This window comes from Liolophura sinensis, chromosome 9, assembly GCF_032854445.1.
Source record: "Liolophura sinensis isolate JHLJ2023 chromosome 9, CUHK_Ljap_v2, whole genome shotgun sequence".
NCBI lineage: Eukaryota > Metazoa > Mollusca > Polyplacophora > Chitonida > Chitonidae > Liolophura > Liolophura sinensis.
Genome location: NC_088303.1, coordinates 4,168,338 through 4,181,795, shown reverse-complemented (window position 1 = coordinate 4,181,795; position 13,458 = coordinate 4,168,338). Strand labels below are relative to the sequence as shown.

General features: G+C 41.3%; 1 protein-coding gene across 1 annotated transcript; it reads left to right on the top strand.

Annotated features, from left to right (window-relative positions):
- The first annotated feature begins 1,712 nt into the window (after nt 1-1,712).
- Nucleotides 1,713-12,709, top strand: LOC135475447 (tetratricopeptide repeat protein 17-like). Its single transcript, XM_064755350.1, has 3 exons — nt 1,713-2,176; nt 4,395-4,635; nt 11,763-12,709. Exons 1-3 carry the CDS (start codon nt 1,848-1,850, stop codon nt 12,339-12,341), a joined length of 1,149 nt encoding a protein of 382 aa, XP_064611420.1. The 5' UTR covers nt 1,713-1,847; the 3' UTR covers nt 12,342-12,709.
- Nucleotides 12,710-13,458: the final 749 nt, after the last annotated feature.

Genomic DNA, 13,458 nt, shown 5'->3' with positions numbered 1-13,458 from the left:
TATTCTTCAGGCCGATAGTGACCAGCTTACACCTGATCTCATGACCAGTTGACTATAGATGCGGTAATTATATGGCATGGAAATAGATAGCAAACAGTACCCCTACTGAAGGGCAATCTCCGTTTGAAGAGTTTCGACTGTAAACAAACAGCTTATCGGCGAGATCCGCGAGCACTAAATTATGCAGCCACAGTTTTAAGTTAAATAGCCAAATGGAAGTAAGTACGGATATGCAACTATGACACTATATATGATATGTATACCAAACGAATATAATCTAGAATGTCCTTTACAATTGAATATTTCAAAAACGAAGAGAATGGGATCAGTTTATCTTTGTCATTGTATTAGACCTATCTTTCAGTATAGGGGTAATATGCTGTGACTTCTTGTGGCAGGGTGAGTCCATGCCGCTAGAATGCTGCCGCCACTGAAGTATCATGAGGAAGACACCAGGCATGACGTCCCACCCAGTCACACTGTATATATATCGACACCCGGCCAACCAGTCCTGTTTCCTTTCTTTTTAACCTCTCCGTGCTAAGCACCAAGCGAGGCAGCAACAAGTTCCGTTTTTAAAATCTATTTGTGACACAACCCTGGTTTGATATAGCTCTCTTACTCAACCATGCTATTTTAAGTGTAGGCCTATAGGCCCTACATGTATAGCGTCGGTCGACATTATCAACGCCCATCTACGGCGATAACACCTTTCTATGCATCACTGAGGGATCTTGGCCTTACTATTCTCACTGCTGTCGTTGTTGTTGACAGCGCAATCACCTTGTAGGCACGATGCTCTTGACGCTTGACATCGTCATTTGACTTTCGAATGACACAATGTATTTGTTAGGGCTTGTCTGTGGACTATATTACAACACCTGGTCCGTTAGGGGTCTATTCCTAGGCTTTAATTTATATTAAATAAATTCACGTTAATTTGTGGGGTTTTGTTTGTAAATGACAAGGCAATACAAATATACTAGACACATTCATTTTAACATACCTGACTGATTCCACAATACTTACGAGCTATATTCCCTTGTTTTTAAGATAACTTATACGGCAAAATCACATTTACAACAACAACAACAGCAACAAAAAATAATGAAGTAAATTAAAAAAAAGATGGGCACAACATGCCACAAGAACAGCCGCTCTACTTTATAGCGATTCAGTTACGTCATACATCTGGACTGGCTGACCGATAGATTGCAGATCTGACTGACTGACTAGTGGACTCCTTGGTCGTGAGCGCACAAAGTGAGACCGATGAAGTTGCAGAAACCAACTCCAGATCTACTATGAAAAGAGAATGGAAAACCGGATAACCGCAGACAGGGCCTATATTGATTGACCAAAGACCAGAAATGTGAAAAGGTTATCTAGGACTTGGAACGCTTGTCTGATGTTGAATGAGAACGTAATGTCTAAATGAGAAAATAATAAAGATAACAGGTATACATGAGTATTATAACAAACAAACAAAGAAAACCGGCACTTCGTTTAATAATTCTTCGCAACGCAGTCTCTATTTTTCTGCACAACACCTATGCAAAATTAATCAGGCCGTCCCGAGTGGAACTTAGTGGGGCGCCAACCGATGTATATGTTGGTGCTGTTTCAAGGGAGGTAAGTCTAGCCCATGTATTTTAAGCAAATAAATCAACATTGGTTATTTACCCTTATAATAGATGGCGCTGTGAGGGCCATCTTGACAGATCGCGAAAATTACAAGTTGGATGTTGAGGAAGGAACTTTTTGGCCACGTGTGAAGGAGAAACAAAGAGTAAATTCGTGAAAATTCGTTTGATAGATGACATCTTTCAGTTTTTGTCTGTAGGACTATGGCGTGCGATTTGCCATGCGTCTCGCACATGGCATTGTATATCATATCTCTACACATCATTCATAGTAACTCGAGGACTTCAACCCACTGGCGGCTAAATCTTCATGAAGGGAAAGTCGTGGAAGCCAGCGGAAAAGCTGCTGACAGTGTGGACTCAGGAGTACAAGAAAACGACGATGTTGTCATGGATATATTGACGCGCAAAGTAATGTTAGCAGAGGGCGGAGGTTGGCGTGTGGAGAGGCCATCAAACGATAAAAACAACCACCAATATTTTGACAGATGTTTGGGCACTGGAAGTTTGGACGAGAAGAACCGAAACGGGAAGTGAGTTGAGGGGGAAATAATTTGATTTATAAGTTCCCAGAGATATTTCCTCCTTTTCAAGTACAAATAAGTAGGCCTAGACGTTTCGAAAACCGCCCACAGCTTTTACATACATGTACACATGGGTGTAATGACCTCAGACAGTGTCAAACTGGCAAAGAGCGTGTAATCGTCACAGTTGAGTGGTCTGCATTGACTGCACGTCAGTGGCTTGGAATAGCTCACATTGACACAAGTATTTAAGTCGGTACAGTTGTTATGATTTAATCTAGCAATTTTTAAAGAGGTGTCATGAACGCATGTGATGGTTGGATATTAGCATGAGATCGTTGGCTATTGCCTCATGAACGTGGGGTAGTAGTGAGCGTGACGTAGCTTTACTCTGCTACATAATCGTTGTACATCATATTTTGTGGACTATCGTATGACGTTCTCTCGACCAATGGAAACTGAGAATCACTGTATGAGGCATAATAATATGATTTGTTGTATTAATATAATTCCTACTTCAGACCAAGTCATGGTGTTAAACAACACTGAGTCATATCACAGAGGATTGCAGTGAACATAGCGAAGGTCTACCTGCCTTTTAATAATGGAAATACCACATAATTTTTAATCCCCCAAGGTGGAGCATGTGTAAAGCCCCTTGATCTGTTGTTACGTTAAAAAATTATCGTTGCACAACGTCTACAATGTTACAGTGTGTCATTTTCTGCGGTAATGTCGTCCTGTCTTTGTTGTGACGTGATAATGATAAGCTGAAGAACGAACCATTGATGTCAATAAGATGGCATGAAGTTCCTACTGTCAGGTGATTTGACAGCCCCTCATTGTTGCATGTACCCAGAATATAAGAGAGGTTGAGTTACTCGTTAACAATTAACCTACTAGTGTGACGTGCACATGAGCAAAGTCAATATAAATAATGATACACAGAAGAACACATGTTTACAGCACAAAAGGTTTCATGAAAACTGCAGCGCGTACACCAGAATGTTTCATCACACAGTTACATAGACATAAAATACATACAAATTATGTTTTCTTGGAGTAATTTCTACTCATGCAAACTAAAATTGATATTTACATGTAAGATGACTAATGTATCACTGGTAAAGATTTTTCATTTTTATTTCAAACAGATAAAAAATCTACATATTAACTCTTGAAATGAGTAAAGAAATGATGCAACCTAGATTTGCTTTGTGTGACGTCCTACACAGATAACAGTGATGTCACTTGGAGGTCATGCTTAGCCTGTCTGTTGCCCCCAGCATGGTATCAGATGTAACAAACAGCGATACGATTTATAATCCAGTTGATCTTGGACCATTCTCTGCCCTATAAAGTTCAACTATTCAAAAACTATCCACACACATTACAATAACAGTTTGTGTTGAAGATCTAAAGTACTGTATTGATACAAGATATTTATGTGGGTATAACATCAGTGCCCTATTTTTTTAAGGTAACCTATAAAGTCAAGTCAGTCTCAGATGTCGTTAGATAGAGAGAAGAGGGACATTTCTTATCATAATTTGTTTTCTTTTGATAGATTTATTTAGAATTTTGGCAGTGTGAATTGACCTCCTACAATTCTGGTTTGTTAAGTAGAGAGAACTCCTTGTGCTTAACTCCTGCGTGCCGATGCCATCAAGGCCATATCTAGAGCCATTTTAGTACTGGACAGTGTTTGGGCCCCCAAACTGTTGAGCTGTATTAAATCCAACAAGTAAATTTAACCAAAAGACTTACTTCACGAGTAAAATGGCTTTTCTTGGACAGATTTCAAACAAAATTTGAAATATTTTCTATCAAACTCAGTTGTAACAATACCTGTAATCATCTCCAAACATGTCCCAGTATTTAGACAGTTTGCCTCATCGTTATGGTGCCTTGTACTGTCTAACTTTGTTCATTTAGCATTGTGTCACGTTACAATAAAACCTGTGACTTCATATCTATGGCCCTCTCCAGACCAATGCACTATGGTGGAATAATTTTTGAGGGTAGCATGTGAGAGTCATAGTCCTCAGTACTGTAAGTGAGAAAATCATTGTATCATTCATAATGAAATATCTCTGTTCTGATTATTAACAACAAGCTTTTTATGAGTATAATGACTGGGAAATTTTGGGTTATTTTTTATTGTTGATGTGTTTATATTTAAAGCTCATCATTTGTAATAAGTATCAGTTTTGCTTCTTTATTTCAGAGACGTTTGTTCAGATTTATCAGAAAAGAAAGATAAGACTAAGGAAAAAACTGTGCTCACATGTGGGAAGCCAGTGAATACCACAAAATATGACCATTTACGAGGAATTGCCAACAGAAGTGAACATCCACATGTTCCTGAACCTGAAGTGGCTCTCATTTTTAAACAGAAAGGTGGAAAAGATTCCGGAGAGATTGACATGAATTCATTAGAAGAACAGTTGAAAAGAAACAAAAAACAGGTTAGTATATTGATCCAGAATGCCAGATCCAGATCCTCAGAGTTTACTTCTAGTTGGTGTTATTTACAAAAAAATTTTTCTGCAGGGTATTTCAGCTGACATTTGAATGATCACCTAGTGACATGGATTTGATTGCTGTGAAATGCATTAGCTAATGTTACCATAAATTATGTTGCCTTAAAGGATACATGAAACACTTGGTTGTTATTTCTTAATATGGAGTTTAGGATGCGGAAAACATTCAGAAAGTACAAAACAGCTCAGCTTTCCTTGGGGAGGTAAAATGACTTTGAACTGCAGTTTTCCTAAGCCTTCAGTGGTCAGCGATGACAGCTGTGCAAACAACTTTGTTGAGGGGAGAGCCCGAATTGAATCTGGCTCCCAGTATAATAAGTGATGACTTCATCTCGGAATATTCCTGATCAGTGATGGAAAATAAGTATAAAATAAAGGGCTATTGAGAAGTATAAGATAAACCTCAAAAATAAAAAAAATTCATTTTCTTGGCATATCTTTTTTCATTTATCTCTACATACTCTTTGTTTTAAAGTACCTTTTCATGTACTCTTCAAGCCAAGTTAGAATTGCAAATTTAGAACTGGTTGAAGGCTCAGCAGATTAATCACACTGAGGGTGGTAACTGCAGTCAGTTGATGGCTGTTATGGAGAAGGGTATGTCCTTCATGTCCCCTTCTGTTTTGGCCTATTGTTGTGGAGAAAGGTGTGTCCTTCATGTCCCCTTCTGTTTTGGCTTATTGTTGTGGAGAAGGGTATGTCCGGCATTTCCCCGTCTGTTTTGGCTTGTTGTGGAGAAGGGTATGTTCTGCATTTCCCTGTCTGTTTTGGCTTATTGTTGTGGAGAAGGGTATGTTTCTGCATTTACCCGTCTGTTTTGGCTTGTTGTGGAGAAGGGTATGTTCTGCATTTACCCATCTGTTTTGGCTTGTTGTGGAGAAGGGTATGTTCTGCATTTCCCTGTCTGTTTTGGCTTATTGTTGTGGAGAAGGGTATGTCTTTCATGTCCCCTTCTGTTTTGGCTTGTTGTGGAGAAGGGTATGTCCGGCATGTCACCATCTATTTTGGCCTATTGTTGTGGAGAAGGGTATGTTCTGCATTTCCCTGTCTGTTTTGGCTTATTGTTGTGGAGAAGGGTATGTTCTGCATTTACCCATCTGTTTTGGCTTGTTGTATAGAAGGATATGTTCTGCATTTACCCATCTGTTTTGGCTTGTTGTATAGAAGGATATGTTCTGCATTTACCCATCTGTTTTGGCTTATAGTTGTGGAGAAGGGTATGTCTTTCATGTCCCCTTCTGTTTTGGCCTATTGTTGTGGAGAAAGGTGTGTCCTTCATGTCCCCTTCTGTTTTGGCTTATTGTTGTGGAGAAGGGTATGTCCGGCATTTCCCCGTCTGTTTTGGCCTATTGTTGTGGAGAAGGGTATATTCTGCGTTTACCTGTCTGTTGTGGCTTATTGCTATAGAGAAGGGTAGGTCCTGCATTTCTCTGTCTGTTTTGGCTATTGTTGTGGAGAAGGGTATGTATGGCATTTACCCATCTTTTTTGGCTTATTGTTGTGGAGAAGGATATGTTCTGCGTTTACCTGTCTGTTTTGGCATTTTGTTGTGGAGAAGGGTATGTCCGGCATGTCCCTGTCTGTTTTGGCATTTCTTTGTGGAGAAGGGTATTTCTGCGTTTACCTGTCTGTTTTGGCTTATTGTTGTGGAGAAGGGTATGTCCGGCATGTCACCATCTATTTTGGCTTATTGTTGTGGAGAAGGGTATGTCCGGCATGTCACCACCTATTTTGGCTTATTGTTGTGGAGAAGGGTATGTTCTGCGTTTACCTGTCTGTTTTGGCTTATTGTTGTGGAGAAGGATATGTCCGGCATTTCCCTGTCTGTTTTGCCAAATTGTTGTGGAGAAGGGTATGTTCTGAGGTTTACCTGTCTGTTGTGGCTTATTGCTATAGAGAAGGGTAGGTCCGGCATGTCCCTGTCTGTTTTGGCTTATTGTTGTGGAGAAGGGTATGTTCTGCATTTCCCTGTCTGTTTTGGCTTATTGTTGTGGAGAAGGGTATGTTCTGCATTTACCCATCTGTTTTGGCTTGTTGTATAGAAGGGTATGTTCTGCATTTACCCATCTGTTTTGGCTTATTGTTGTGGAGAAGGGTATGTCTTTCATGTCCCCTTCTGTTTTGGCCTATTGTTGTGGAGAAAGGTGTGTCCTTCATGTCCCCTTCTGTTTTGGCTTATTGTTGTGGAGAAGGGTATGTCCGGCATTTCCTCGTCTGTTTTGGCCTATTGTTGTGGAGAAGGGTATATTCTGCGTTTACCTGTCTGTTGTGGCTTATTGCTATAGAGAAGGGTAGGTCCTGCATTTCTCTGTCTGTTTTGGCTATTGTTGTGGAGAAGGGTATGTATGGCATTTACCCATCTTTTTTGGCTTATTGTTGTGGAGAAGGATATGTTCTGCGTTTACCTGTCTGTTTTGGCATTTTGTTGTGGAGAAGGGTATGTCCGGCATGTCCCTGTCTGTTTTGGCATTTCTTTGTGGAGAAGGGTATTTCTGCGTTTACCTGTCTGTTTTGGCTTATTGTTGTGGAGAAGGGTATGTCCGGCATGTCACCATCTATTTTGGCTTATTGTTGTGGAGAAGGGTATGTCCGGCATGTCACCACCTATTTTGGCTTATTGTTGTGGAGAAGGGTATGTTCTGCGTTTACCTGTCTGTTTTGGCTTATTGTTGTGGAGAAGGATATGTCCGGCATTTCCCTCTCTGTTTTGGTCTATTGTTGTGGAGAAGGGTATGTCCTGCATTTCCCTGTCTGTTTTGGTTTATTGTTGTGGTGAAGGATATGTCCTGCATTTCCCTGTCTGTTTTGGCCTATTGTTGTGGAGAAGGGTATGTCCTGCATTTCCCTGTCTGTTTTGGCCTATTGTTGTGGAGAAGGATATGTTCTGCATTTACCCGTCTGTTTTGGCCTATTGTTGTGGAGAAGGGTATGTCCTGCATTTCCCTGTCTGTTTTGGTTTATTGTTGTGGTGAAGGATATGTCCTGCATTTCCCTGTGTGTTTTGGCCTATTGTTGTGGAGAAGGGTATGTCCTGCATTTCCCTGTCTGTTTTGGCCTATTGTTGTATAGAAGGGTATGTCCTGCATTTCCCTGTCTGTTTTGGTTTATTGTTGTGGTGAAGGATATGTTCTGCATTTACCCGTCTGTTTTGGCCTATTGTTGTGGAGAAGGGTATGTCCTGCATTTCTCTGTCTGTTTTGGTTTATTGTTGTGGTGAAGGATATGTCCTGCATTTCCCTGTCTGTTTTGGCCTATTGTTGTGGAGAAGGGTATGTCCTGCATTTCCCTGTCTGTTTTGGCCTATTGTTGTGGAGAAGGGTAGGTCCGGCATGTCCCCATCTGTTTTGGCATGTTGTTCTGGAGAAGGGTATGTCCTGCATTTCTCTGTCTGTTTTGGTTTATTGTTGTGGTGAAGGATATGTCCTGCATTTCCCTGTCTGTTTTGGCCTATTGTTGTGGAGAAGGGTAGGTCCGGCATGTCCCCATCTGTTTTGGCATGTTGTTCTGGAGAAGGGTATGTCCTGCATTTCTCTGTCTGTTTTGGTTTATTGTTGTGGTGAAGGATATGTCCTGCATTTCCCTGTCTGTTTTGGCCTATTGTTGTGGAGAAGGGTATGTCCTGCATTTCCCTGTCTGTTTTGGCCTATTGTTGTGGAGAAGGGTATGTCCTGCATTTCCCTGTCTGTTTTGGTTTATTGTTGTGGTGAAGGATATGTTCTGCATTTACCTGTCTGTTTTGGCCTATTGTTGTGGAGAAGGGTAATGTCCTGCATTTCTCTGTCTGTTTTGGTTTATTGTTGTGGTGAAGGATATGTTCTGCATTTACCCGTCTGTTTTGGCCTATTGTTGTGGAGAAGGGTATGTCCTGCATTTCCCTGTCTGTTTTGGCCTATTGTTGTGGAGAAGGGTATGTCCTGCATTTCCCTGTCTGTTTTGGTTTATTGTTGTGGTGAAGGATATGTTCTGCATTTACCCGTCTGTTTTGGCATATTGTTGTGGAGAAGGGTATGTCCTGCGTTTACCTGTCTGTTTTGGCCTATTGTTGTGGAGAAGGGTATGTCCGGCATTTCCCTGTCTGTTTTGGTTTATTGTTGTGGTGAAGGATATGTTCTGCATTTACCCGTCTGTTTTGGCCTATTGTTGTGGAGAAGGGTATGTCCTGCATTTCCCTGTCTGTTTTGGCCTATTGTTGTGGAGAAGGGTATGTCCTGCATTATCCTGTCTGTTTTGGCCTATTGGTGTGGAGAAGGATATGTCCTGCATTTCCTTGTCTGTTTTGGCCTATTGTTGTGGAGAAGGGTATGTCCGGCATTTACCCATCTGTTTTGGCATTTTGTTGTGGAGAAGGATATGTTCTGCATTTACCTGTCTGTTTTGGCATTTTGTTGTGGAGAAGGGTATGTTCTGCGTTTACCAATCTGTTTTGGCATTTTTTTGTGGAGAAGGGTATGGTCTGCTTTACCAGTCTGTTTTGGCATTTTTTTTGTGGAGAGGGTATGTTCTGCGTTCACCTGTCTGTTTTGGCATGTTGTTCTGTAGAAGGGTATGTTCTGCGTTTACCTGTCTGTTTTGGTTTATTGTTGTGGAGAAGGATATGTTCGGCATTTCCCGTCTGTTTTGGCTTATTGTTGTGGAGAAGGATATGTCCTGCATTTCCCTGTCTGTTTTGGCCTATTGTTGTGGAGAAGGGTATGTCCGGCATTTCCCCATCTATTTTGGCTTATTGTTGTGGAGAAGGATATGTTCTGCGTTTACCAATCTGTTTTGGCATTTCTTTGTGGAGAAGGGTATTTCTGCGTTTACCTGTCTGTTTTGGCTTATTGTTGTGGAGAAGGGTATGTCCGGCATGTCACCACCTATTTTGGCTTATTGTTGTGGAGAAGGGTATGTTCTGCGTTTATCTGTCTGTTTTGGCTTATTGTTGTGGAGAAGGATATGCACGGCATTTCCCTGTCTGTTTTGCCAAATTGTTGTGGAGAAGGGTATGTCCGGCATGTCACCACCTATTTTGGCTTATTGTTGTGGAGAAGGGTATGTTCTGCGTTTACCAGTCTGTTTTGGCATTTTTTTGTGGAGAAGGGTATTTCTGCATTTCCCTGTCTGTTTTGGCATATTGTTGTGGAGAAGGGTATGTCCGACATGTCACCATCTATTTTGGCTTATTGTTGTGGAGAAGGGTATATTCTGCGTTTACCTGTCTGTTTTGGCATTTTGTTGTGGAGAAGGGTATGGTCTGCGTTTACCAGTCTGTTTTGGCATTTGGTTGTGTGTGGAGAAGGGTATGTTTTGCATTTAGCTGTCTGTTTCAGCATTTTATTGTGTGTGGAGAAGGGTATGTTCTGCGTTTACCTGTCTGTTTCTGGTATTTGTTGTGGAGAAGGGTTTAGCTGTCTGTTTTGGCATTTTGTTGTGTATGGAGAAGGGTATGCTCTGCATTTACCTGTCTGTTTTGGCATGTTGTTCTGTAGAAGGGTATGTTCTGCGTTTACCTGTTTGTTTTGGTTTATTGTTGTGGAGAAGGATATGTTCGGCATTTCCCTGTCTGTTTTGGCCTATTGTTGTGGAGAAGGATATATCTGGCATTTCCCTGTCTGTTTTGGCTTATTGTTGTGGAGAAGGGTATGTTTTCCTGTCTGTTTTAGCATTTTGTTGTGCGTGGATAAGGGTATGTTTTGCGTTTAGCTGTCTGCTTCGGCATTTTGTTTTGGAGAGGGTATGTTCCGCGTTTACCTGTCTGTTTTGGTATGTTGTTCTGTAGAAGGGTATGTTCTGCGTTTACCCATCTGTTTTGGCATTTTGTTGTGGAGAAAGGTGAAAACAGAAAAATTGATTCAAGCTTCTGATACATCCAGCACTTTTCTACATCTGACAGTTTTGTTCCAGTTTATAATTAGCAGTATACTGTACTAAAGTGTAGCTTGTTACATCACACTGTAGCTTTTCCCATCAGGCGTAGTGGGAAACATGCTAATGGAGCACAATTACTCAGGAGTCTCTTAATGATACACTTGCTGTGAGTTAAATTCTAGCTTATACTGGCTTCCTCTGTGGTTATTTGTGAGAAAGTCTATCAGCAACCTGCAGATGATCTTGGGTTTTCCACAGGCTTTGTTCGGTTTTCTCCCACCATAAGTGGTCATGTGAGTGAACTATTCTTCAGTATGGCCTTAAACACCAAGCAGATAAATAAATAAAATATAATCTCAGATTATGGCGTTCAGGATATAGCTTGACGGTTCAGGTTTATTGTGTTAAGGATGTAGCTTGTCACATCAGGTAATAGTGTTTTAGACCTAGCCTGTCAGATCAGGTTATAGTGTTTTAGACCTAGCTTGTCACATCAGCTTATAGTGTGTAGGATCAAGGTGGTCACATCAGGGTATAGAGTTTAGGATCTAGCTTGTCACATCAGGTTATTGTGTTGGGATCTAGCCTATCACATCAGGTTATTGTGTTCAGGATCTAGTGTTGCATCAGGTTTTAGTGTTTAGGATCTGGCTTGTCACATCAGGTTATACATGTAATGTTTAGGATCTAGCGTCACATCAGGTTATAGTGTTTAGGATCTAGCTTGTCACATCAGGTTATAATGTTTAGGATCTAGCTCATCACATCAGGTTATAGTGTCAAGGATGTAGCTCGTCACATCAGGTTATACATGTAATGTTTAGGATCTAGTGTCACATCAGGTTATAGTGTTTAGGATCTAGCTTGTGACATCAGGTTATTGTGTTTAGGATCTAGCTTGTGACATCAGGTTATTGTGTTAAGGACATACCCCATCACATCACATTTAATGTGAATACATGTATATTGTAACCATGTAGGTCGATACAACCGGTGCCTTCAGCAGCACTGTTAGGCAGCACTATAGGTATGTCAGCTTTTGGACCAACCTTCTTGATGCAACCAAAATATTGTTTAAAGTGATGGTGAAACTGAATCAAATGAATGATCTCAGCTTTTGCTACTGCACTTTCATTTGTTAAGCAAAATGTTTGAGAATGTATATGTGACATTATCAAATTTCTGGTTCGTATTTTTTTTTTCAGAGACCCAAGTCAGTGCAGGTTTATAACCAGATTGGAAACTTCTGGCGGATACGAGGCAATACACAGCTGTCAATTGAATGTTTCCGCAAAGCCCTATCTTTGTCACCAAACAACCCGGATGTCCTCCTGAACACGGCTCGCGTCCTCTTCAACCTCCAGTACTTGGATGATGCCATTTTTCTCACCCGGCGTTCTTTAGAAATGCAGCCACCAGATCAGAATACCTGGCTTCAACATTTTACACTTGGGGAAATTCTCAAAGCCTATCACCACTACCATGAAGCCTCCTTACATTTTCGGCACGCTCTGGATTTGAACCCAGGTTTCCAGCCTGCCCAGGCACACCTCAGAGATATGGAGGGGGCGCCCAGCCCTACTGTTACCCAGTACACACTTTTTATCATCTTGTTTCTGGTGCTCGGTGTTTTGTTTGGAGTGGTCACATCAGTGGAGGCCAATTTTGATGATTATGGTGAATCTTCCAAAACCCAACGCCATTTTAACAGAGCCATGGCCATGAGGTCAATAAAGTTGGGAATCAACCACAAATTGATCCGCATGCGAAAGCACAACACATAGCTTCCATCGTATCTTCCAGGCATAAAGTGTGGACACACATACATATAATTTACGGTATGGGGAATGTAGCCTTAGGATCAGTATCTGATAGTCTATGCTATGTATAAACATATGTCGTAACTATGACAAAGATTAATCACTGGATAGATATTTGATAATCCAGCTCACTGTTAGTCTACATAAACTGACTTACAATCCATGACCTAAGGCCAGATGGTTGTCAGATAAGGTGTTGGAAGGTAGGTATTCGGGTCTTGTGGATTGTGCTTTACTTCAACTTTTTGGTTGAGTCCTTCCGTGTTGTTATAAAAGGATGACTCCATATATTTCACTAAGGTGAGAAATAAATCTTCCAATTCCTGCTGTCATAACAGAGATCTCATTTTTGTCCATTGTGTGAATTGTGGTATGCGTTTTGTGCCTTTTGTGAATTGTGGTATGCTAAGAATGTGAAAGATCTTGCGTCTGACATGTTGGAAGAAGCAATAATTTATTTATTTATTTATGTGGACAGTTTGTTAAGTATAGGCTCTGACGATTTGATTTATTTATTTATTTGATTGGTGTTTTACGCCGTACTCAAGAAATTTCACTTATATGACGGCGGCCAGCATTATGGTGGGTGGAAACCGGACAGAGCCCGGGGGAAACCCACAACCATCTGCAGGGTGCTGACAGACCTTCCCACGTATGGACCTTCCCAGAGAGGAAGCCAGCATGGGCTGGACTTGAACTCACAGCGACCGCATTGGTGAGAGACTCCTGGGTCATTACGCTGCGCTAGCACACAAACCAACTGAGCCACGGAGGCCCCCCCCTGACGATTTGAGTGAGTGAGTGAGTGCTTGGGGTTTAACGTCGTACTCAACAATTTTTCAGTCATATGACGACGAAGGAATCATTAGGGTGCATGTACGTATAATGTGCCTCCTTGTTGCAGGACGGATTTCCACCGCTCTTTTATTTAGTGCTGCTTCACTGAGACGACTTACCGAAGGCAAGTAAGCGGCCCCGCCCGAGCCATTATACTGATACGGGTGGACCAGTCGTTGCACTATCCCCTTCATGCTGAACGCCAAGCGAGGAAGTTACAACTTCCTCTTTTAAAGTCTTAGGT

Excerpts from the sequence above, each read along its gene's own strand:
- LOC135475447 (XM_064755350.1), top strand. The coding sequence starts at position 1,848 with ATGGCGTGCGATTTGCCATGCGTCTCGCACATGGCATTGTATATCATA. Across the intron at positions 2,177-4,394 it reads GAGAAGAACCGAAACGGGAA|AGACGTTTGTTCAGATTTAT; the intron begins GTGAGTTGAGGG and ends TCTTTATTTCAG. Across the intron at positions 4,636-11,762 it reads TGAAAAGAAACAAAAAACAG|AGACCCAAGTCAGTGCAGGT; the intron begins GTTAGTATATTG and ends TTTTTTTTTCAG.